Raw genomic sequence first — 27,682 nt, 5'->3', positions numbered from 1 at the left:
GTGGTACCTACCCGTGCGGACTTACAAGAGGTCCTACCACCAGTAAAATGGCGTCATTTATTTTGTGACATACATATTTAAGGTCTGGCAACGGGCAACCAAGTTCGTCAATAAATGAAATCCATTTCATTTTAATATGGGGGTTGGTGCTTCCCGCTTCCGTAGGTTTAACCCGCGATTCCCTACAAGTGACCCCTGGGTGGTGCAAAACGGGAGCCGAATTCATAATCGGTGGTAGGACTTGTCCGACTGGCTGGCGACCACCCTCCAACTAGAGTCCGCCGCCAAATAGCCTAGCTGTGTTCCGGCGTGTGGGTTGGAGAGCCAGTTCTATTCCCTCCCTTTCCCCTTCCTTGCTGGGGGTGAGTCTTGGTGACGTCTGGAACATGCGGAGCAGACGTGCGTGCGAGCTCACGGGGCGTGATTGTTTGGCGGGGGTATAGGGAGACCTAGTGAAACGGTATCCGCTGCCGCCCGCCGGTCAGTAGGGGACCTGAACCCGGGTGTCTCTACTAAACTCCGCCCCGGGAAGCTGTCCCGCCAACCGGTGTAAAATCCTGTCGTGCGGTCGTCGTGCCGGAGTCGGAGACCGGAGTGGATCCCGGCGATCGTACGCAGGGTGGACTGGGGGCCCTTCCATGCCCTGCGTCAGTCTCTCGCGCAACCCGTGGTCGAGCACGTACTATGATCCGCGCTTCATTCAGGTGTTGCCTCGATCTCACCTCCAACATCCTACCTCTCCTAATCCTACTCTCCGGAAATATAATTTATGAAGTTTAAAAAAAAGAAAAGGGTTTTACAGGCGGTTCCCCATTCCACATTTAATGTGGATTTCAGCAATGTTAGGGGCCTACATAGCAACCTTGACGCCGTACACCACCACCTCGAGACGGCGCAGCCTGCCCTGCTTTTTTTAACGGAGACGCAGATATCTGCTCCGGACGATACCTCATACCTTGAATACCCCGGCTACGTATTGGAGCACAACTTCCTACGTAAAGCCGGGGTGTGCGTATTCGTCCGGGCGGATGTCTGTTGTCGCCGTCTTCGGGGCCTCGAACAACGGGACCTGTCCCTCTTGTGGCTGCGCGTGGATCACGGGGGCTGTATCCGAATCTACGCGTGCCTGTACAGGTCCCACAGCAGTGATGCAGGTTCAACTCTGTTTGAGCATGTGCAAGAGGGGACTAACCGCGTGCTTGAGCAGTACCCATCTGCGGAGGTGGTGGTTCTTGGAGACTTTAACGCTCACCATCAAGAGTGGTTGGGGTCCAGAACCACTGACCTCCCGGGTCGGACTGCCTACGATTTCGCCTTGGCCTACGGCTTCTCTCAACTGGTGACACAGCCCACCCGTGTCCCAGATATCGAGGGGCACGAACCTTCTTTGTTGGACCTTCTGTTGACCACGGATCCGGCCGGATACAGTGTGGTGGTCGACGCTCCGCTTGGATCGTCTGATCACTGCCTTATTCGTGCTGCCGTACCACTCTCTCGTCCTGGTCGTCGAACGACGACCGGGTATCGTAGAGTTTGGCGGTATATGTCAGCAGATTGGGATGGATTGCGTGAATTTTACGCATCCTACCCATGGGGGCGGTTCTGCTTTTCCTCTGCTGATCCTGACGTCTGTGCGGACCGTCTTAAAGACGTGGTGCTCCGGGGGATGGAATTGTTTATTCCCTCCTCTGAAGTGCCCGTTGGGGGTCGCAGCAGACCCTGGTATAACAATGCCAGTAGGGATGCTGCACACCTCAAGCGGTCCGCATACGTGGCATGGGATAATGCCAGGAGACGTCGGGATCCTAACATCTCAGGGGAAAGGCGGAAATATAACGCCGCTTCCAGGTCCTACAAGAAGGTAATTGCCAAGGCGAAGTCGGAGCACGTTGCTAGAGTTGGCGAGCGATTAAAGAGCTATCCCTCCGGGAGCCGTGCTTTTTGGTCGCTCGCCAAAGCTGCAGAAGGAAACTTTTGCAGGTCTAGTCTCCCACCACTGCGCAAGTCCGATGACACTCTGGCCCACAGCGCGAAAGAGAAGGCTGACCTTCTGGTCAAACTCTTCGCCTCGAACTCGACTGTGGACGACGGGGGTGCCACACCACCGAACATCCCCCGGTGTGATAGCTCCCTGCCGGATATCTGCTTCACACAGTGTGCAGTTAGGCGGGAGCTCCGACTCCTGGACGTCCATAAGTCGAGTGGGCCAGACGGCATCCCCGCAGTGGTTTTGAAAACGTGCGCCCCTGAGCTGACACCTGCGCTAACGCGTTTGTATCGCCTCTCTTATTGCGCTAACAGGGTTCCGTCTTCATGGAAGACCGCCCACGTCCACCCTATCCCCAAGAAGGGTGACCGGTCGGACCCGTCGAGCTATAGGCCTATCGCGATAACTTCCTTGCTTTCCAAGGTGATGGAGCGAATAATAAATACACAACTCCTGAAGTATCTTGAGGATCGCCAGCTGATCAGTGACCGACAGTACGGTTTCCGTCACGGTCGCTCAGCTGGCGATCTTCTTGTATACCTTACTCACAGGTGGGCTGAAGCCTTGGAGAGCAAGGGCGAGGCTCTTGCTGTGAGCCTTGATATCGCGAAGGCCTTCGACAGGGTCTGGCATAGGGCACTTCTATCGAAGCTACCATCTTACGGAATCCCCGAGGGACTCTGCAAGTGGATCGCTAGCTTTTTGGATGGGCGGAGCATCACGGTCGTTGTAGACGGTGACTGCTCTGATACCATGACCATTAACGCTGGCGTTCCACAAGGTTCGGTGCTCTCCCCCACGCTTTTCATCCTGTATATCAATGACATGCTGTCTATTGATGGCATGCATTGCTATGCGGATGACAGCACGGGGGATGCGCGATATATCGGCCATCAGAGTCTCTCTCGGAGCGCGGTGCAAGAGAGACGATCAAAACTTGTGTCTGAAGTGGAGAACTCTCTGGGGCGAGTCTCCGAATGGGGTGAATTGAACTTAGTTCAATTCAACCCGATAAAGACACAAGTTTGCGCGTTCACTGCGAAGAAGGACCCCTTTGTCATGGCGCCGCAATTCCAAGGAGTATCCCTGCAACCTTCCGAGAGTATCGGGATACTTGGGGTCGACATTTCGAGCGATGTCCAGTTTCGGAGTCATTTGGAAGGCAAAGCCAAGTTGGCGTCCAAAATGCTGGGAGTCCTCAACAGAGCAAAGCGGTACTTCACGCCTGGACAAAGACTTTTGCTTTATAAAGCTCAAGTCCGGCCTCGCGTGGAGTACTGCTCCCATCTCTGGGCCGGGGCTCCCAAATACCAGCTTCTTCCATTTGACTCCATACAGAAGAGGGCCGTTCGGATTGTCGATAATCCCATTCTCACGGATCGTTTGGAGCCTCTGGGTCTGCGGAGGGACTTCGGTTCCCTCTGTATTCTGTACCGCATGTTCCATGGGGAGTGCTCTGAGGAATTGTTCGAGATGATACCGGCATCTCGTTTTTACCATCGCACCGCCCGCCACCGGAGTAGAGTTCATCCATACTACCTGGAGCCACTGCGGTCATCCACAGTGCGTTTCCAGAGATCTTTTTTGCCACGTACCATCCGGCTATGGAATGAGCTCCCCTCCACGGTGTTTCCCGAGCGCTATGACATGTCCTTCTTCAAACGAGGCTTGTGGAGAGTATTAAGCGGTAGGCAGCGGCTTGGCTCTGCCCCTGGCATTGCTGAAGTCCATGGGCGACGGTAACCACTCACCATCAGGTGGGCCGTATGCTCGTCTGCCTACAAGGGCAATAAAAAAAAAAAAAAAAAAAAAAAAATATAGATTTTAACAAGTTGACTGCCATGTATGTTAGCGGTACCCTACGTGACGCACTGAAGTAATTATGTCGATATCTCAATCTTCTTGGAGTGATTCTTCTTATGGCACCAAAATATCTAGTAGACTCTGAGAAAGACAAATCCGAAGATACTGAGATTGAATCTATATCTAAGTAACCTAAAAGACTAAAACAAAAGCAGGCAAAGTTAGGCAATCCAGACGATTAGTAACAGAAATCGACATTAATTACTACGTGAAGTAAGTGACCTCCATGGCAGTCTACGTGTTAATATTGTATTTCTCGCGATGATTTTAAATCAATTTTCCGTTCATGTTTCCGAATACCGTACTTCCATAAATGTAATAGATGATGACCTTTTTTTGATAACGCCATCTTGTTGTGTCTTTAAAGCGGTTAGTTGCCCTCAACTAAGAAAAATAGCATTATTATTCGCCAATAGATGTCGGGAAGAGTTGATTATTGAAAACACGAATAAAAAAGCATTTTCTGAAAATAAATCGTAGTTAGATCAATTTATCGCCCCCGAAATCCCCTGTGTACTAAATTTTATGAAAATCGTTGGAGCCGTTTCCGAGATTCAGATTACATATATACAAGAATTTCTCGTTTAAAGGTATAAGATAAATCGTAGCTAGATCGATTTATCGCCCCCGAAATCCCCTGTATACTAAATTTTATGAAAATCGTTAGAGCCGTTTCCGAGATTCAGATTACATATATACAAGAATTTCTCGTTTAAAGGTATAAGATTCATATAATACAACAAAACCTCATCAATTCTCCTTCGCGACAGCTCATAAACCAAAACCCAAGCGGGTAAGTAAAGAATATAAAAAAAAATGTTTTCTACTAATATCGGAATCTAAATTTATTGGAAAAAAACAAACCTAAGTTTTTAGAAAGACGCAAGCGTACACAAAAAAAAAAAAACATAATATCTTTACTGGCGAAGATAATTAAGCCTATTCGGATTATTCGGATAATTCGGATTATTCAGCCCACGACTAAATACTACGTAAACTGTGATCTCTCAGACAGTTATCTTGTCTGCCATTGATGGTCTAATAAACATAAGGATAAAATAATGAAATAACGAATGTTACACATTACACAAAAATCACATATAACATTTGCCGACAAAATCCTGATTTAAACGAATATGGCACATTATTACCAAGAAAACCAAAGGTGCCCGGTATTCCGGCTGCATTATAATTCCGTATATATTTAACTTTTAAATAATTATTCTTTTGCGACAATTTTCTTCCAATCTATATATTAATACGTGAAGCAAAAACTTTGTATCCCTTTTTACGAAAATTGCGCGGACAGAGGAGTATGAAATTTTCCACACTTATAGAGAATATAGAGAAGAAGTGCACAATGCTAATATTTTTTTAACATAATGCATAAAAGATACATTAAATCAATAAAGAAAACATTACACACACCACATACCATGTATTTGACGCACACACGCATGCATACTATTTATTGTCAAACATTTGTTCTTGACGTCTGTTGTCAAATTGAGAATAGATTAAATATTCTTTGTCTTTATTAATACTTTTCTATAGTGTATGTAGCCTTGGCGAAATTTGTGATTATAGTATGTGTACAAACTTACAATTCCAATTAATTATAGTCGAATTTCGACTACTGTGGGACCTCTAGTCTTTAGAAAACGATAAGCTCCCTAAATAATTATACCGTATTGATTAAAAACCGAAATGTCCTGTTTATTTTCGCAACGAGCCATCGAGACAAGGGGAGTATTCAAAATCGTAAGTAATTTACTTTATCTGAACGTCAATCAGAATGTAATTCCGGGCGGCCCACGAATCAGTGTCGTTAACGCAATTAAGAAATACTGATTGTGGAGTTCGTTGTGTAATTAGTTAGAAGGTAGAGGCTAAGTTATTATAGCAACGAAATTAATTAAAAGCGAAAAACGTTGTACAGCGGAGGTGATTCAGTAATATCATTCTCAATGTTGTAAATACTGAAGAATATGAAGGCTTCAGTTGCTGCGAACATAAGCGACACTGGGCTATATGGTGTAAAAACACTCGAGTGCTCTCTCCAACCAATGGGAATGTTCTTCATTTTGGCATCGTAAAATATCGAGAGGTGAAAGGCTATTTAGTTTAAGGAACATTTCAACTTAATCAAGCTTACTCCCTTCAAATAGCTGAAGTTTTTTTTTATGATATTTTTTCCAAATTTTAAACTTCAAATGGCTCTCCTGTAAAGTTCCATAAAGGTTAAACCGCCTTCCATTAAGCTTAAACCGCCTTCACAGCCTTTCATTTCTCGATATAGACTATTATGTTTTTAAACACTTAAAAACTTGTCAATAGCATTAATCGTAAACGAATCACTATCAAATCAAATGAAATAAAGAAAATTATTCAATATAAATGAAAGTATACACTTGTTGAACGTCAAAAAGAACTACCGCCAATTCACAAAAACTAACCTCCGTCCTGAGAAGAACTGGCAAGAAACTCAGCGGGCATGTCTTTTTTTTTTTAATAGTAAATTATTATATTTTTAAATATTAGATTTTTTTAAATATTCATTTTTACAAGATGTATTATAACGTAACAATTATTGCAATATTGAAATGCCCGGAGCGAGCAACTCATTCCTACTTGTATGTTCCCATTACGTAGCCACTACTCAGCTTGCTGAAACTGAAATGTAACTTCACTTAATCAGATAAACTCTCAGTTAATCTCACTATTCCAATGGCGGATTTTACCAAAATCAAATGAATCTAAAAACACTTAAACCAAATGTATCTGTACTACTATCTATATATTAATATGCGAAGCAAAAACCTTGTACCCCTTTTTACAAAAATTGCGCGGACGGAAGAGTATGAAATTTCCCAAACTTACAGAGATTATCGAGAAGGAGTACAGAATGCTATTTTTTCATAAATTATGCATGAAAAAAAAAAAAACTTTAAATCAATAAAAAAATATTACACACACTACCATGTATTTGACACACATACACACGCATTTATACTCTTTTGTTTATTGTTAAAGTATGTGGTCTAATTGAGAATAGATTAATATTGTTTGCTTTTAATATTGTCTATATTTTTTTTAAAGTGTGTAACCTTGGCGAAATCTGTGATTATAAAAGTATAGTCTTTGACAATAGTACCATAATTATGTTCAAATTTATCATTTAAATTAATTATGGTCGAAATTCGACTACTGGGCGACCACTAGTTATAAATATTCGGCCATTTTACCACTTACCGCGAACTTTTCGAATAGTTTAGCTCTTGTATAATCGCCAACTCAAACATAAAAAAAAAATGTAGGTAGGTTTTATTTGTTTGATAGATATTTTGTATGGACAATTGACAACACCACATTCACTTTTCACTGAACTTCATACTTGACGAAAACATGTAAATGTATTATTATATAGCAGCTGTCCACGCGGATGCATCGCTCACTCAAGTAGGAGAGAGACAGACGTCGAACGCTGCCGAACGCGGAGGCCGATTGTACCTCTTTGTTGCTCGTTGCGCGCTCTCGCTTGCACTTCAAGCCTTAAATGGAACGCCTCAATCAGTCATGTTTTTTCGTGCGTGCAGCCGGCTCCATCGAAGTATAAGACATTGTCACGTCAAAAAAGCAATACCGATTTTAGCAAAAATTATCGCTCGCTTGTTTAAAACGCTGCCGTTCATGTGAAAGGTTTTGATGAGGCTATAAAATCTATGATCTATAAAAATAAGCCATAAAATTCACAAACTATTTCTAAGAAATCGTTCGTTGGATATGTCAGAATAATTAACTTTCGAAACTCATTACGAACTTCACACTGAAGATGAAATTAAGACAAGTTTTGTGTTGATATGATGATATGCTATTTTAGTTTTTAAAAGACAAGTATTCTCTGTCTCTGTCTATTAGCTGAATATCATGAGTGATTCGTGATATTATAACGATTTATTACAAATACTCGTATCAGTAAAACGAAAACGTAATCTTTTATAACTAGGTCGCATTTATTCTGGAACAATAATGCTTCTTCATTCATGAAATCCTGCCATTTATATAAATAATATGCAAACGGAGTGGTGGAAAATTACGTTCGCGTTAGATTTAACATCTACTGTATTTGTGGATCTAATTCGATTCTGTTATTCATAAATATTGCAAAAAAAAACTCCATACTTTGACATTTTATAATAATGGTAAATTTCAATTGACGTTTTACTGTTGCTGTCCGGAAAAACACCGGTCATCGTTCTCGTCGAACCCGTCGCTTGCGACGAAGAACTCGACGAGTAAATTAACCCACAGACACAGCCCACTAAATTTCTCGTCGGATCTTCTCAGTGGGTCGCGTTTCTGATCCGATGGTAGACTCTGCGAAGCACTGCTCTTGCTAGTAAGACCAGGGTTCGTGTTAGCAACAACGTCAGGTTTGAGCCCCGCGAGCTCACCTACTAGCCCGGTGACGCTGATATGGTGTCTCAAGTTCATCAACGTAGGTAGGAAAAAAATCAAATCACATTTATAAATGTAGTTAGCCCAATGCTGAGAAATAATTATTCAAATCGGGTACAATCTTGGAGGGATGCAATCGTTATTTTTTGTTCTTGTTAGGCCGTGACTCTCACAAAACATGCCTGTGATGCATAGATTCACCTCCATTCACACCTATCTGCGTCGTCTGCTGATTTCATTCTGCGCCGCTGCTCTCCAGTTCCGAAAAAAAAAGACACCACAAAAATGTCTTTGCTGACTTCTTCAAAGCCGTCTAGCTTTGACTATATTCGTTTCATTCAGAAAATATTTAGGATTTCTTATCGTGAAGATACTTTTTTTCCCTTTCACGCTCAATTTCATTTTGGAGTATTACTACATATTTTACTATTAAAAAGAAATTACTACATATTTTTGTCGTATCTTGGTTCTTTACAACCAAAACCGTTATACCCAAACTATATTCAAGTATAATAAGAATCGTCTAATTCTCATTTTGTTCACAGCCCACAAATGCCGAGAAGTGTGGAGTAGCCTCGAACTGGAACGTGCTTTCAACCTTGGTCTGGACGCTGGACTTCTCCTCCTTCCGTTCTTCGTCATGTCCTTCGCCTATTGTCTGATCGTCACCAAGTTGTGGCGAGGAATGCGGCACGAGATTCAACACAATTTCAATTGGCAGAGGCATCGTAAGTATTGCTTTCGAATATTTTTAATATGCTATTAGTTTTTGGCCCATCGAATCGTGAGTGATCACTGCTACTCCTGGTCATCAGCAATGCTTCAGGCACAACCTACCAACCAACTAAATAAGGGCTTTTGGAACCTCGTTTGTACATACATGTCATAGCAGTATAGTTTTCGTGGTAAATAACAAATTCTGCGATTCACGCTCATTCTTTTGTCACTTTTAAGATAAGATCAAAATGTTCGCATGCGTCGCGGATTTCCAAGAGACCAAATACTAAAGTATCGAACCCGTACTCCGCCAAACAATAGTTAAGGTCACTGCGGATGACATCTAGGCGACGAAAAATAAACGTCCATCGGCTGTGTACATTGGGTGATGTGAATGAACTGCCGAATAGCCGTAACTAAGTTTCGTCACTTTGGTTGCTTACACAAGATTTATTAAGATACCCGCACAATATTAGTTTCAGCTATATTAAGCAGATGGGTATATACAGAAACTAGCACAATAGAAGTATTGAAATGCAGAACATATAGAACGTACCTCTAGTGATTACTGGTGGTAGGACCTCTTGTGAGTCCGCACGGGTAGGTACCACCGCCCTGCCTAGTTCCGCCGTAAAGCAGTAATGCGTTTCGGTTTGAAGGGTGGGGCAGCCGTTGTAGCTATACTGAGACCTTAGAACTTATATCACAAGGTGGGTGGCGCATTTACATTTACGTTGTAGATGTCTATGGGCTCCATTATCCACTTAACACCAAGTGGGCTGAGAGCTCGTCCACTCATCTAAGCAATAAGAAAAAGGTATACCAGTAAAGCATGGGCAAGACTTACATGTTGCGGGTAGGTTCTGATATTAGCGTGGTTCTGATATTACCGGCCGCTCTGCGCAGGCGATTGTCACAACAAACTGGTTTTCGGTGCGTTTGTCCAATCCAATGTTTGGATGTCCAATCCAAAGTGTACATATATGTGGGAGTAGCCCACAATGTACAAACTTCCAGACACGCTCCAAAGGTCTGAGGGTCGACCACTTCCATCCATGACTTTAGTTCTTACGATATTGTCTTTGGCTGCGCGGAGATCATCGTATGCGGTGCAATCGAGTATGTGGCGGATGTGGTCAGACACATTGGACTGTTTTTTTTTTATTGCTTAGCTTGGTGGACGAAATCACGGTCCACCTGATATGTGGTTACCGAAGCCCATAGACATCTACAACCTAAATACCGCCACCTACTTTAGATAAGAGTACTAAGGTAACAGTATAGCTACAACGGCTGCCCCGCCCTTCAAACCGAAACCCATTACTGCTTCCCGGCAGAAATAGGCAGGGTGGTGTTACCTACGTGTGCGGTCTGACAAGAGGTCCTACCACCAGTAATTACGCAAATTATAATTTTGCGGGTTTAATTTTTACTACACGATGTTATTCCTTCACCGTGGAAGCCAATCGTGAACATTTGTTAAGTACGTATCACAAAAAAAATTGGTACTTGCCAGCGGGATTCGAACACTGGTACATTGCTAGATACGAATGCACCGGACGTCTTATCCTTTAGGCCATGACGACTCCTGTCGACTGTGGCCGCACAATCCTTTTTCTTCCACTTCGCCAGTAACTACTAGTAGCCTTGTTTTAATTTTGATATTATATTAAATACTAGCTGACCCGGCAGATTTCGTAATGCGTCAATCGATAAAAAAAAACCTAAACTTTTGTATAAAATAAACTTAAAACAAACCAAAGGAATCCGTCCTACGGGGGACACATGAAAGGGAAAACAAAATTGTTATTTTAATTTAATTCCAAGCATTTCCATATTTATTTACCTTTTAAACCTTCTCTGGACTTCTACTAATAATTCAAGACAAAAATTAGCCAAATCGGTCCAGCCGTTCTCGAGTTTTAGCGAGACTAACGAACAGCAATTCATTTTTATATACCTATACTTATGTAGAGATGACGCAAGTATGTTAACTCCGTCTCTGCAAATCAGCGGTGGCATTAACGTTTTCCGAACTGTGGCTTCGTCGGTCTCATAACACCAATAAACCTTTTTATGTAGGCCATTATTAGCGTGAATTTACTAGAGCTCTTTCCATAAAATTTAATGTTCAAAGGGAAAAATTACCGTGCATAGCTGTTTTAGCCAAGAATAAATTGAAGTCCGCTTAAAACAATGGAGAAAATTTTGCATCAGAGGTTCATTTGAGCATCCCCGACTTCATTTTGCAAAAAAAGTTATTGGAGGTGAAGATTATAGGTAATAAACTATAATTAATTGAACTACTAATACTTACTAAGCAGAGCTATGTATGGAATTTACTAAATTACGCTTTCATATAACCACATTAGTATAATTAGGCAATAGTATACCTGAACCTTTTTTTTTTTTTTTTTTTTTTTTTTTTTTTTTTTTTTTTTTTTTTTTTTTTTTTTTTTTTTTTTTTTTTTTTTTTTTTTTTTTCGATGCTATTAATCATAAAACCTATAGTTTTAATGATATAACCAAAATGACAGAAGAGTCGGAATAAAAAAGAAAAAAAAAAAAAAAACGTGATCAATTCAAAACTTCCCATCAGAGATATCAAACAAATATTCGTAAATTATAAAATGTATAATCGAACCGATTGCGAGTGTTAGCGTTAATTGGAAAGTCGTGGGAAGGGATCCGTAAATTCTGATATATTATTTGACGACCAGTAAAGGATATTAAACGGGGACTCCGTGGACACATGTGGAATTCGAATAGTATTTCATTGAAGAATAAATTACTTCTACTCGCCAAGCTCGACAATTTTTCTGAATGAATTAGCAAAATCATTGACACTGGGTACTGGGTACACCAATACAATAATACAATTATTATAATTAAAATAATTATTGCCCTATTGCATAAATACGACACCGAAATTATATATATTTTTGACCCCGATATTTTCGAAGCTAATATGAGTAGATATGAGTAAATTGAGTGTAAATATTAGCCATAGAATTGAAAGTTTCACTCAAGAAAATAAATATTCATATAAATCTGATATGCACCTACAGCTAAAATGAAAAAACGGTGAACATTATTAGAAAATTTAAAAATAGGCTTCTATTTCAGAATTTTGTATTATTTCGTGGATGTGCGATGCGTGTTTTCACCGGCATTAAATGAGTAATTTAGATAAAGTTAAATACGCTGCATTTCCCGTGAACAAAAAGTTAGCTATATCATTTTCTGATCTATAAGCTGCTAGTCGTTTGGTATATAACTTTTTGAAACCGTGAATACATTAACCTTTATAAAATCGACCTAATATCCCAAGCAGTTGGCACCCACGTTTGGGGTTCACTCAGATTGATTTTTTTTATTTATTGCCCTTGTAGGCTGATGAGCATACGGCCCACCTGATGGTGAGTGGTTACCGTCGCCCATGGACTTCAGCAATGCCAGGGGCAGAGTTAAGCCGCTGCCTACCGCTTAATACTCTCCACAAGCCTCGTTTGAAGAAGGACATGTCATAGCGCTCGCGAAACACCATGGATTGGACCGCTTTTTCCATAGCCGGATGATCTCGAACAATTTCTCAGAGCACTCCCCATGGAACATACGGTACAAAATACAGAGGGAACCGAAGTCCCTCCGCAGACTCAGAGGTTCCAAACGATCCGTGAGAATGAGATTATCGACAATCCGAACGGCCCTCCCTGTATGGAGTCAAATGGAAGAAGCGGGTATTTGGGAGCCCCGGCCCAGATATGGGAGCAGTACTCCACGCGAGGCCGGACTTGTGCTTTATAAAGCAAAAGCCTTTGTCCAGGCGTGAAGTACCGCTTCGCTCTGTTGAAGACTCCCAGCATTTTGGACGCCAACTTGGCTTTGCCTTCCAAATGACTCCGAAACTGGACATCGCTCGAAATGTCGACCACAAGTATCCTGATACTCTCGGAAGGTTGCAGGGGTACTCCTTGGAATTGCGGCGCCATGACGAAGGGGTCCTTCTTCGCAGTGAACGCGCAACCTTGATGAGCCCCAATAACCACTTAATACAAGATATTCGTAAATGATATCACTTGTTCGCCTATCTATACAATAAAAATACTACATAGATAGATATATACGTACAAAAATACTGTAGGTAAAAGTACATAGCATTTTAAAGCTATCTCTATATCTCCCTATATACATAGATTTATCTAGATAAATCTGGAGTTGTCAGCAATTATGGTAGTAATCCGACAACTCTGCGTGCACTAGCTCATTAAAAAATAACGCAATAATTAAACAAGAATTAAACAATTTACCTACTATAGTAATTGACACCACTAACTTATTGATAGTTCCCAAAAGATTGAGTTTTCTATTCAGTCGAAACTACAAAGCCTCACATAACATCTTAGTGGAAATGTCGAGTTTCTTGACAGTTATTTCCTTGAATTGGAAGTTCAAACCTGTCTCCGCGAATGGATGAATGTAGTCCCTTTTGACGGTCCGATCCACTAGTTTTCTAAAAAATAAAAGGATTTCCTTTTCAACTATTTTTCCCTTTTAAGATAGATTTATATTGTGATCGTGGTTGTGTGCAATTCTTCAATCTAAACTCAAACACTTTTATATTTCAAATATAGCGAAAGCGTAATGTATTTTTCTCCATTATGATTTTAAACCTATTTTTGAGAAGATTTTAAGCTTTTAAGTTTATAGGATTCTTCTCAGTTATGATTAATAGTTGCGTTATAGCTGTTCAAAAATCAGTAACTAAGGCCCAACATGAAAAAAATCTTGGAAAATTATGTGCTTGCTTCCAGTGGAAAGCTTCCCTTGTAACCTATATCAAGTACTGTTTTTTTTTCCCGACCTATTGTTGATAGCCTTAAGAGGCTATATCAGCGTTAGGTACTAGTACTGCTGTTGATTTAAAGGTAACATGGAGACGAGACATGTTCAAGAATCACCAATCTGAGAAAAGCCCACAATCTCCAATTTTGCCTGCCCGATATGTACCTGCTTTTGCCAATTTCGTTCTAGTTTTACATCAAGAGAGATGTTGCTCGATAACTCAGCTCACACAAATTGATAAACCATTAATAATCTCGTCTTTAACTGAACGTAGTACTTAATAAGAGAGAATATATATTATTAATAGAATATTAATAGACAATATTATATATTAGTATAGAATATTAATAGAGAATTTAATATGTTCGAATATGCTGCCAATTACTACTACTTACTCTGTCAATAATTTCAATATAATTTAACAAGCTCCATGCTCTGCTCTAAAAGCTATCTTTGTCGACAGTGACGCATCAAGCGAGCTATAAGAACAATCAGCTACTTCCCGCAACCACGATTAAGAAGAGCAATTCTGCCGACGTCTGCTGCAACAAAACGAATCAAACGAACCAGAAGAAACCAAATAAGGTCAGTGTGTCTAGTGTCAATACACCGAAAAGGTGAATTTACAATTTACATGCGCTTGTTACACTTACGACCATTTAATCCTCACTTATGTAAAACATTAATTATTTAGATAAGCTTGGTTTGCAATTATAGGCAATGGAATTATGTGGTTTAGTGTGTGTGGTTGGCTTAAAAAGCCACTACTCAAGGATTTCAAAGATAATGCCGGTAAATGGCAATGCACATAGTTTGGCCGGCCAAAACTATGTGACTAAGCGCTTTGAGTAGCGTAACCTTAGCAAGTATGGAATTTTTCAGCGTATCCAAAAAATAATTCTACTCCTAGATCAGCGCAGATCATAATCACGGCGTTACAACGAATATCTCACACCAGAACAAATAGCCTTATTCTAAGCACTTTCCAAGATAAGAAATTTAATTATTATGCATAGGCACGCTCTCAGAATCCCAAAATACAGAGTATTATTTACTCAACGTTTGAATGTGTGGCGCGGTTGTAAAAAATCGTTTATTCAATTATTTTTCTTATTACCGTTGAAACTGAACCGACTGACGGTGTACCTGTATGGTATGGTTATTGCCACTTTGAGATATTAAGCCAGAATCTCAATTGTTTGTGACTGCTTTGAAGCAGATATATTCGAAATAATTGTACCTCCCGTGCGGGCTTATAAACTAGCTTATCACGGGTATATTCACAAATTTATAAGACATTGTGACTTTAAGTTTTAACACACGATGTTTATTAGACGAAGAGGATTATCGCGCGGCGCCGCTTTCTCGAAGAGGCGTTCCGACGCTGTCTTCAGACTTATCGGTTAATGCCATTAAACATAATGCCAGTATAATATGTGTAAAATCGCAGACTATACAATTGGTGACATAGTCATAATATATAGAGAATTATTATTTACATTCGTTCAGAGTAGATTTGGTTTTTGCTGCAGAAACATTTCACAGCTTGTACTATTTTTATTTCTTTTCCAATAAATTAGTATCAGTACAATTTTGATTTTTTTTTTAAGATTTCTTGGAACCACATGGTAACAGCAAACATCATTAAAATAACAATTTGAAAAAATAATCTCAGTTTTTTTTTTTTTTATTGCTTATATGGATGGACGAGCTCACAGCCCACCTGGTGTTAAGTGGTTACTGGAGCCCATAGACATCTACAACGTAAATGCGCCACCTACCTCGAGATATAAGTTCTAAGGTCTCAGTATAGTTACAACGGCTACCCCACCCTTCGAACCGAAACGCATTACTGCTTCACGGCGGAAATAGGCGGGGTGGTGGTACCTACCCGTGCGGACTCACAAGAGGTCCTACCAGTGATTACGCAAATTACAATTTTGCGGGTTTGGTTTTTATTACACGATGTTATTCCTTCACTATTATTCCTTCATTATGCATGTGATTAGGAGATGTATGGAAATGGTAGTGCAAGGTAGAGGGGGAAGAGGTCGACCGAAGAAGACATGGATGGAGTGTGTGAATGACGATATGAGAGAGAGAGGAGTGAGTGTTGAGATGACGGCTGATAGAAGAGAATGGAAGAGAAAAATTAGCTGTGCCGACCCCACATAGTGGGATAAGGTGGAGAAAAAAGAGAGTTATTCCTTCACCGTGGAAGTCAATCGTGAACATTTGTCGAGTACGTATTTCATTAGAAAAATTGGTACCCGCCTGCGGGATTCGAACACCGGTGCATCGCTACATACGAGTGCACTGTACGTCTTATCCTTTAGGCCACGACGACTTCCTACTATGAACTCGACTATTAAGAGATTTTCAATTATAAGTAAACATCAGCCGTGTCGTAAATAAAACCGCTCAATAAAACCGTGTTACTAAATGCATGATGTTTAGTTAGCTAGTTACTGACAAATAAATCAGAGATTTTATTTTATTTATTTATCGTATGGCATTCGTTTACAGTGCGTGGCTATAATTTAAATTTAAAGTTTGTGAAATAATCGATAGCTTCTTCTGTTACATTTTTGAGATCTTCCACTTGGCCTGCGAATTTCGTTACTGGGCATTCCATGACAATATGGCGTACAGTTCGCTCTGGGCATCTGCATTCACAGCTTTCGTTTTCCGTCCAGCCCCGTTTCTTCCGCAGTTGGTTACAGTGACCAACTCCCGTTCTCAGGTGGTTAAGCATGCACCAGATTGGGCGTTTTTCTTTGAAACCAGGTGGGTGGGAGTGTGGATTTCGTTCGAACAGTTCAGGTGGGATACATCTGGCTGACCATTCTTTAACCCAGGCCTCGTTTGTGTTCCAAGTGTGGTTGGTTCCAAGTGAGTGTGGTTGGTGTGCCTGTAATGCCGGTGGGTTTCGTTAATTAATATAATAGATTAATTGGATAGATAAACCTTCACTAAGCCGTTTTTAGATTCGAAATGAGTCGGTTTTCCTCGTAACAGAAGAATGAATGAAGCCACGAATGCCACACATACATCGAAATGTTTTTTTGGTGTTCATAGACAGAGAAATACTTCAAAAGCCAATGAAACAATTTTAATGTGTTATTTCTTTAAGATTCAGTACCTACTGGTCATGGAAAAGTTCTAAATTTGAAAGACAATTCACTCATTAATCTCAAGGCAGCTTCATATTTCTCTGCTCTCAGTTAGTTCCAGCTCAGTAAATTACACTGAAAGATCTGAATTGGGTGGGTGGACAGTTACAATGTTTAATTGGCATTTATGTAGAAGTGATAGCGTATAGAAGCAATAGGTCGCATTCCACAATTTTCAAAGACGGAAACACGACTGTTTCGTTATTGACATAAAAGCTAATTTCGCAAATTTACTTTCACGTTATTCACATTTTCTGACGTAAAGACATATGCAATCATGGAGACTCGTGCAGGCAACAAAGAAGAAGTAGGAACATTGCAAATATTAACTGCTCTAACAGCACCATTTGAAACTTTATTTATGTATGGCGAGCAAAAAAATTTTTTTTATTGCTTAGACGAGGTCACAGCCCACCTGGTGTTAAGTTACTGGAGCCCATAGACATCTACAACGTAAATGCGCCACGTACATCTACAACGTAAAAGCACAAGTTCGGCCTCGCGTGGAGTACTGCTCCCATCTCTGGGCCGGGGCTCCCAAGTACCAGCTTCTTCCATTTGACTCCATACAGAAGAAAACCGTTCGGATTGTCGATAATCCCATTCTCACGGATCGTTTGGAGCCTCTGGGTATGCGGAGGGACTTCGGTTCCCTCTGTATTTTGTACCGCATGTTCCATGGGGAATGCTCTGAGGAATTGTTCGAGATGATACCAACGTCTCGTTTTTACCATCGCACCGCCCGCCACCGGAGTCGAGTTCATCCATACTACCTGGAGCCACTGCGGTCATCCACAGTGCGTTTCCAGAGATCTTTTTTGCCACGTACCATCCGGCTATGGAATGAGCTCCCCTCCACGGTGTTTCGCGAGCGCTATGACATGTCCTTCTTCAAACGAGGCTTGTGGAGAGTATTAAGCGGTAGGCAGCGGCTTGGCTCTGCCCTTGGCATTGCTGAAGTCCATGGGCGACGGTAACCACTCACCATCAGGTGGGCCGTATGCTCGTCTGCCTACAAAGGCAATAAAAAATAAAAAATAAAAAAGTTTGTTGTCCTTTTCATAACTGTTTTTTATTTTTATTATTCATGTTCTTTTTATTTTTTAATATATTTTACAATGTTGTGTATTGGTCGGTCTGATGCTGGTGTGCGCGTCACTCCGCAGGTGCCGGCGGAAGATCAGCGCCGCAGTACCGATTGTTTCGTTACTGTTAGGCATTGCTGAGCCGGTAACCGTTTCCAAGCCTCGTTATTTTTGTTATCTTTTTTATTTATTTTTTGTACTTAATTTGTGTTTGGAATAAATGTTATTATTATTATTATTATAGATATCTATGGGCTTCAGTATCCACCTAAAACCAGGTGGGCTGTGAGCTCGTCCACCCATCTAAGCAATAAAAAATAAAAATAAAATAAAAGATGTGTGGTGTCGTGGGACACCGGATAGGAACGAAGTTTCTTATAAAAAAAATAATTTTAAGTTCTATTCGAGGTCTAAAGAAAGTAAAACTGGAGGTTTCGCAACAACCCACGGTCATTCGGTAACGTGCGAACTTATTGTGGTACACTTCATTCACGGTTGTTTGCATAAGAGTCAGTGTATTGCGCAAACGAACGCTTTGGGATCGTGGTCAATGAATAATAAAAAAATATGTTATTTTTTGTACGTTTTTACAAAGTTGAGTCGTACACTGTGTGCATTACTAATAAAAACCTTACGTTACGGACGTTTTTCTCGGTTATGGTACACCTCCGCATCGGATAAGGAACTTCGTTCCAAAAAATAGTTTAATAACTTTTTTTTTTTTTCCTACCTAAGCTGATAGCCTTGAGAGGCTATGTCAGCGTAACCCTAACTTTAGTAGGTGAGCTCACGGGGCTCAACCTGACGATAACGATTGCTAACACGAACCCTAGCAAGAGCCGTGCTTCGCAGAATCTACCACCGGATCGGAAACGCGACCCACTGAGAAGATCCGGCGAGAAACTCAGTGGGCTGTGTCTGAGAGTTAATTTACTCGTCGAGCCCTTCGTCGCAAGTGACGGGTTCGACGAGAACGGTGACCGGTGCTTGAAGTACCTAAAAGCACCGTTAGTGGATCGGGAGGATCCGAGATGACGTGTTTTGGGCGACGTCGACTGCTTTCCATTCTGTCCGCAGGATCGGGAATGTAGTTACCGGCGGCCACGATGAGAGGGTTCTCGTGTCGTGCCGCTTTATCGAAGTGGCGCATGGACGCCGACTGAAGATACTTACTGATGGACTCTAAGTCCAGATCGTCATGGAGGTCGACGTTCCTGACGAACCACGGGGCTCCGACGGCTATCCTGCAAAAACGGGATTGAATAATTTGAAATGATTTTAAGTGTATGCGGGCCGCGTGAACGAACACTACACTTGCATAGGTCATGACGGGGCGTATGCAAGTTTTGTAGAGTGTCACCTTATTTCTAAGGGATATTTTACTTCGCCTACATATCATCGGGTAGAGACGTCCTAGAATGAAGGCGGCACGGTCGCGTACCGTCTTGATGTGAGGGCGGAATGTCATCCTACTGTCGAGGGTGACGCCTAAATATTTGACCTTCGGGGCCCACGGTATGGGCTGGTCGAACATCGTGATTGGGCGAATGGCGGGGGCGGAGGTGTTGACGCGCCTAGTCGGGAGGGGGATGCTCAGCGTGGTGTTCGGAGGGCGACCCCTTTTGAAGAGCACCGCTGTGCTTTTCGTGGGGTTGATGTCGATGAGCCACTTCCGGAACCACTGTCCCATGGTGATAGCTGCGGTCTGAAGTCGTCGATGAAGCAACGCCTTCTTTCTACACGAGTAGTAGATGGCGGTGTCATCGGCGAAGAGCGCCAGATGGGTCTCCGGAGACCGGGGTATATCATTGATATACAAACTAAATAGTAACGGGGAGAGGGCGGAGCCTTGCGGGACTCCGGCTGTGACGTGACGGGGCCGGGAACGCGTTCCCTCGACTCGATATCGGAACGAACGGTTCGACAAGTAGTCTCGTATGATGAGCACGAGTCTGTCTGGCACTCCCATGTTATACAGTTTGTATATCAAACCGTTGTGCCAGACTTTGTCGAACGCCTTCGCTATATCGAAGAAGAGGGCTCCTGTCGGAATGGGTTTCCGCCTATTCAGCCCTAGTAGGATGTGCTCCGTGAGGCGGTGCACTTGATGGACGCACGAGTGTCTGGCGCGGAATCCAAACTGCTCGTCTATAAGAATTTTGTTCGCGGATACGAAGTCCCAGAGGCGTTTACGAAGGAGCCGTTCGTATAGTTTGCCTATCGCCGGGAGGAGACTGATGGGGCGGTAACTCGCGGTTTCGTTCTTCGTTTAATAACTTCTCGATCGCGTAAAAGCTTACTCAAATTTGTAAGCAGTCGAAACAGCTTTCCTTCGTTTGCCGCTAGGGGCGCTGTTCCAACTCCACACAAATGACATACAATTTACAAACAAATCACATACTTAATTATGTAAAATACAAAAGCACAGTAATGAACGAAAACACGACTCGTTATTCGTATGAACGCTTCCGGTATGGAAATATTGATCTGAAAACTGAACCCTAGCGGTCGCCCGAAAACTAATGTCAACAACGACGAATTAAAAGGCGATGGTGGAAGCAGACGGATCGGATATTTTGTGACGTGATCGCGTGCAAAAATTCTGTCGATTTGACTCTGTGTAATTTGGAAGTCCGTTCTCTTTAATTGTTTCATTCATTACTCGAGTTTAACTTTGTTTGAAAATTGTACTTTGTATACAAGATCAAAGGGTAAATAAATCCCATTGGAAAGGTTGTTTACTTAAGAATTCGTTTGGGCAATAATTGTTATTTTATCAACAATATTTCACTTCCGATCTTACGATAAGTTAATGAAAGCAAGCGCCAAAAACAATTTAACAAAACTTCTTTCATAATACGTCAGCGTCTTTGAATTGTACAATATCATAAAATTCAATAGGTATGTAGGTACCGCCATTGTGTCTTTTGTTGTTTTGAAGGGTAGAATATTACGATATTTTTATGTATCTCATGATGAGCAACGGAATTCCATGGTGGTGTCCCTGAGCTCCAGAAACGCTTAATGCCCTAACGCTAACATTAGGCTTATCGTAACTTCCTCCACCAATCTCGTTCAATAAAAATGCATACATGTGTATACCTATATAATAAATGTGTAACTGACGGCGCTGTGAAACACGATGAATCCAAAGTAAGTAAGCTCGGGACTACTAAGCTGTTAAAACAGCATCAATATTCACTCAAGCTTGGTGGGGTATTAGCTATGAAGGAGTGACTGAGCCATACTTTTGTGGAAAAGGTATCAAAACATCGGCACAAGTGTATCAAGATATCATTCTTGGGAAGGTAGTGAAGCCCCTTAACAACACCATGTTCAGTAATCAAGAATGGTCCTTCCAGCAAGACTCAGCGCCAGGTCATAAAGCTCGGTCTACGCAGTCTTGGTTGGAAATGAACGTTTCGGACTTCATCAGAGCTGAAGACTGCCAGTCGTCTAGTCCCGATCTTAATCCGCTGGATTATGATTTATGGTCAGTTTTAGAGAGTACGGCTTGCTCTAAGCGCCATGATAATTTGGATTCCCTAAAACAATCCGTACGATTGGCAGTGAGAATTTTTCCCATGGACAGAGTGTGTGCTTCTATTGATAACTGGCCTCAACGTTTAAAGGACTGTATTGCAGCCAATGGAAACCACTTCGTATAAGCTTTTTATACTTTAAATTGTTTTATATTTATGTATTAAACTAACACACTGTAAAAGTAATAAATGTTATTTGCAATAGATTTTTTTTATTTTTTTATTGAAACAGGATTTATGGCCAGACTAAGTATATAGGTTAGGATTGAATTTGTATCATTAGTCGAACACGAGTATGTCTAATTAGATGTTGCAAACCAAGAGAGAAACAAGGTAATCATTTTGACGATGCAATGCTTTAATCGATTTCTTTTGTCTGTATAGATATTTGAATGTATACCTAACGTCGTTGCTTCATTTTATTACTACGAATCTCTTCTAAAAGTTCGAAACAGCGCTTAGCATACAAACAATGAAAATTTAATTTGGTAAAGTCTATATTTAACTTGGTTAATGACTTCACTGTGTAAGCGAGCGAGTGAATACCGAGAACTGCCATTTAAATTTTAAATTTGCATTCCGATCGGGTTCGTGTTTTTCTCGCTTCAGTTATTTTATTTTTGTGTAACGATCTGCTTTTTGGTAAGTTTTTTTTATTCTTTGGTAAAACGGAACGAGCTCACGGCCCACTTGGTGTGAAGTGATCTCTGGACAAAGACATTAACCACATTTGTTTAGGGTTGAATGATTCCTGGTTGCTCGGAGGCCTTTCCAGTTTCACCAGGACAGGTGACGAGCAAAGGCTCAGTCGGGATTTGCTAACAGCTGCCCTAGCGCCTCTGAAGGAGACCTAACTACTCAAGAGCAACTGCTTTGCAAATTAATCTACTACCGGGTCGGAATCGCGACCCGCTGAGATCATGGGGTAGAGTCTGCCGAGAATAGTAAACGCAGCACGGTCACGGACTGATTTTATATGTGGGCGGAATGTTATGAATGCATCCAAGGTGACACCCAAGTACTTGACCTTCCTGACCCAGGGTATGGGTTAGCTAAAAAAGGTAATCGAGAGTGTGAGAATACCCCTCCTAATCCGGGAGGAAATCCGTGTGGAGCTTCCCCTTTGAAATAGCACCGCTGTGCTTTCCGCTGGGTTGATGTCTATGTGCCATTTTCTTACCACGGAACCACTTTCTTAAGGTTACGGCTGCACTCTGTAGTTTCCTCGCGATTACGGACCTGTATCTACTCGAATAGTAAACAGTCGTGAACGACCATGTCAATACCGCCATCCGATTGAGATATGACTTGTAAGGTCTCACTTTTAACAGTACAACGGCTGCCCCTTCAAACCGAAACGCATCACTGCTTCATGGCAGAAATAGGTAGGTTATACTCACAAGACGCCCTGCCACAAGTATAGTTCTGCCGCAAAGAAGTTATGCGTAACGATCCGGAGTAGATCTAGCGCGACAAAATTGACGGACTTATGTTTTTTTTTTAAATTAATATTACTCATTTTCGTTAGCACGTCTACGCTTTTATTTTCTTTTAAGTCACATCAATAATTTTATCTGAAGGAAATACAAAAAAGGAGGTATCAACCATAAATCATATGATTCGATATGGAGCGAACGTGTTATACGTTCATATTTTAAGGTCGGTATAGCCGATTACAAAAACAACTAAAGCTTCGTATTCACGTCTTTTTTTTTATTTTCCTGCCTAAGCTGATGGTCTTGAGCGACTATTTCAGCGTTTTAAGTAGGTGAGCTCACAGGGCTCAAACATAACGACGTTGCTAACATTAACCCTAGCAAGAGCATCGCAGAATCTACCGCAGGATCGGAAATACGACCACCATTCACGTCGCAATGTGGGCAGTAGCATTCACAATGTTATGTCTATAGGTATCGTTAACCAATCTAAAGCATGTCAGGCAGCCATCTAGCGTAATAAAAAAACGATTGATCGAATTATATCTCACTCAGAGTCCTGCTGTGGAAATTTCACTGATAGTAGTAACATAAATATGGGCAAATATTACTATTTAATAACAAATCGATATGATTTGTCCTTATGAGAATCCAGACAATAATTTATGAAACAACCAGCCTACATATTCATATTATTTGGTCATTACGAATGGACGTAAATGTGAATGATTTAAAGGTATTCTGGTTGTAGGTACATTTGTGAATATATTTTTATGACATCATCATTAGCAGCCTATTTTAGTCCACCGTTGGACATAGGCTAGCCCACTGAATTTCTCGCTGGATCTTCTGAGTGGCGTCGCGATTCCGATCCAGTGGTAGATTTTGGGAAGCACTGCTTTTGCTAGGGCTAGTGTTAACAAATTCTCTCAAGCTAAGCCTTAAGATACAATTTGACTTCTTCAAAATAATGTCATGCGTATAGAAGCCTCCTCGTGTAGCATATCCTTTCATATGTTTTGTCTCATCTTGCTAAGTAATTCTCACTAGAGATGATTCTTCTTTGTGCATTCAGAAATAGTGCAATTTACTCACTTATGTGGGTGGTACAATTTATGTGGGTGGCGCATTTACGTTGTAGATGTCTATGGGCTCCAGTAACCACTTAATATCAGGTGGGCTGCGAGCTCGTCCACCCATATAAACAATATCATTCGGTAAAACTTTATCAAACACATAATAATATCTTTTCCTCTACTCGAGCTCTAGGCTCGGTTTACTGAGCTCCCGCCCCGAAACCCTCAGGGAAAGGGTGGCTCAGTTTCCCCTCCTACGAAAACCGTAACCCCCAAGACTTTCGTGATGATGGTGACCGTGTGTATGGCAGCTTGTTTCTGCATGATGTGTGGGTTGATTTTTGCATCTAATTTATCTATGTATTTCTGTACGTTTTTGGCTATTACTCCGGTTGCTCCTATTACTATTGGTACTATTTCTGTGTGTGTTTTCCATAATCTTGTTATTTCGGTTTTGAGTGCATGGTATTTACTTAGCTTTTCTATTTCTTTTGCTCCTATATTGTAGTCTGAGGGAACTGTTACATCTATGAGGTATGTTTTGTTGTCCGTTTTGTTTATATAAATAATGTCTGGTCTATTGTGAACTATTGTAACGTCGGTTTGAACCGGTATCTCCCACATTATTTTTGCACCTTCATTCTCCCTAACCTGCGGCTGCGTAAGGTGTTCTCGCCACCACAGGTCGGAGACCTGAAACGCATGCTTTTTAGCTAGCGACCAGAAAACATATGCACTATGCACTATGTTAACATAGTGGAACTATGTTAGCACTATGTTAACAATATATTATATTATTGTCTACATTTATTTATTTATTTATTTATTTATTTATACTTTATGCACAAAACAAAACTTGTACACAGGCGGACTTAATGCCATGGGCATTCTCTTCCAGTCGACATTCATGTATATCTTAATAAAATCGCCAACAGAAAACCATGTAATAAGTATTTTTTTCGAAATGGTTATTAGTATTTTGGAAATAGGTAGTTTATTAATACGAACTATATGAAACTTTGAAACAATCCTACACAGTTGAGTACCGTACAATGAAAGTATGTAATGAATAGCCGAACTTGTTCAAAAGTAATATGGCACTTACTATTATGTATCAAAGTAACGCTTTCTTTGTGAAAACCTATAGTTATTGAGTTGCGTGTTGAACGCAACTTTGGACCGAAATCAGATTTTTGTTACAAATAAAAATATGTTCATGGAATGTTAGGTACTATTTAACGTTATTGATTTATTTGTGGAAGAAGGTATTTCTGGTGGCCCGAAGGCCTTTCCAGCTTCACCAGGACTGCCCGAGCGCCTCCGAAGGAGATCTAATAGCCCAAGGGGAAATTGCTTCGCGAATGAATCTAATACCAGATAGGAATCGCGATCATAATCCGTTGAGGGCTACCACAGGTCAAAGATATCAGCAATATTTTTTTATTGCTTAAATGGGTGGACGAGCTCATGGCCCACCTGATGTTAAGTGGTCACCGGAGGCCATGGACATCTACAACGTAAATGCCGCCACCCACCTTGAGATACAAGTTCTAAGGTCTCAGTATAGTTACAATGGCTGCCCCACCCTTCAAACCGAAACGCAAAAGTAAGATAGATAATGCGAATGCCGCTATCCATTTTGAGAATTGTTTAATGGATATATTATTTATGATAATGTAAAAGCTGTTTCGCCCTTCAGACTGAATCGCATATTTGCATGGCGGTAAAAATGAGCAGAGTAATAGTACCGATCCGTGCGTGCTCACAGTACGCCTTATCATCAGTAAAGGCTTCTGAACGATCCTGCTAAGCCAGAAACACCATTAAGATAACTAAAAACAGATCTGATTTAACATTTTAGATTTCCAAATTTCGCTCATTGGACGAACATTAGTATTAAATGATAATTAATTATAAAAAATAAACACTTAGTCTTCTGGATAGCCTCGTGGGTCTAGTGGTTAAGGACCTTGATACCGTACCACGGTGTCCGAGATCGATTCCAGCTTGGAGTAGTTCCTTCTGAAGGATATTTGAGTTTGATAAAATCTGGGTGCATTTACTTTCTTTTTTTTTTTACCTATGCTGGTAGCCTTGAGAGGCTATGCCAGCGTAACCGAGCAAGTAGGTGAGCTCACGGGGCTCAAACTTACCGTCGTTAGCCCTTCATCGCCACGGGTTCTATGAGGATGATGACCGGTGTTTGAGGTACCTAAAATTACCTTTAGGGGGTGGAGAGGATCCGAAGTCACGTCGTATTTACAATACTCATTACAACCGAGTAAATTCTTATTTGGGGCTGTCGATGCTGAAGTAATTTTAATAATTGAACTTACGTTATATTATATTAAATAATCTTACAGTATAACATTACTAAATACTATCTCTATTCCAGAGAAACCGAAGAAATGAAAGTACGGTCTCAAAAATCTACTAACGTATTTATGTAATAATATATTTAAATTATTTAGTTTATCAGATTATGGTAATGCTACAATTATGGTTACTACAAAGCGAAAGCTTAATAAAGCTCAACACGAGTCCACGTTTTAATTTGGATAAAGGTTCATTAGATCTTTATGGAAATTACAGTCTGATTAATGTTAAACGGCTGTAGGTCTTACAATGTTTTAAAACAGTATTTTAATGCGAGGGTTCTTTTCTATTGACCTATTGGCGCCTTGTCTTTAGAATAGTATTTTTTCGCTAGAATAAGCAGACAAGTTCACGGTTCACGTAATGCTAAGCGGTTGTCGGAGTGCTTAAAGAAATTCAAAGGGGTGCAGCGGGTTTCGCAGATGCTATTTAATTAAGATCAATAAATTATAATAATAATAACGTTATTAAACAATTATATAATAAAATTATTACGTAACACAATCTATACATATAAAAACGAATTGCTGTTCGTTAGTCTCACTAAAAGTCGAGAGCGGCTGGACCGATTTGGCTAATTTTAGTTTTGGATTATTTGTGGAAGTCCAGAGAAGGTTTAAAAGGTAGATAAATATGAAAATGTGTCCTCCGTCGGACGGATCCCTTTTGTTTGTTTTAAGTTTATTTTATACAAAAGCTTAGGTCTTTTGGTTATCGATTGAGGCACTACAAAGTCTGCCGAGTCAGTTAGTATTTAATAAATAATACAACATCCCTTGAATACTAAAACAGAGATTGTTAAATCACAGGAAACAACCATCAATCTTATATTAATAAATACCTACACCTATTATTTACTGAACTACTGACAAACTATTTATTATATAACGATTTTCATGTTTGAGTATTTCTGGAATGAGAAACAATTTCACAATCTATCATAAAGTTAAATCCTTACCTCACGGTATTAAGTTCGTAATTCCGATAGTAATTCAATACCAATTTTCGAGTGGTATAACTGCAATATAAACCCGATTTGTGAAATAGGTGAATTTCAATACTACTTCACCTGCGAATCTTAGATACTGACGTTTGCATTATAATTCCAGAATAAAATTTATTTT

General features: G+C 40.8%; 1 protein-coding gene across 1 annotated transcript in view; it reads left to right on the top strand.

The window, feature by feature from the left end:
* NGR-A9 (neuropeptide receptor A9) overlaps window positions 1–27,682 on the top strand; it is an 80,321-nt gene that overhangs the window by 35,909 nt on the left and 16,730 nt on the right. The window contains 2 exon segments of the mRNA NM_001134272.1: window positions 8,854–9,036; window positions 14,334–14,455. Coding sequence (NP_001127744.1) covers window positions 8,854–9,036; window positions 14,334–14,455 — 305 coding nt within the window.

This window comes from Bombyx mori, chromosome 13, assembly GCF_030269925.1.
Source record: "Bombyx mori chromosome 13, ASM3026992v2".
NCBI classification, from domain to species: Eukaryota; Metazoa; Arthropoda; class Insecta; order Lepidoptera; family Bombycidae; genus Bombyx; species Bombyx mori.
This window is presented reverse-complemented; position numbering and strand designations above follow the sequence as displayed.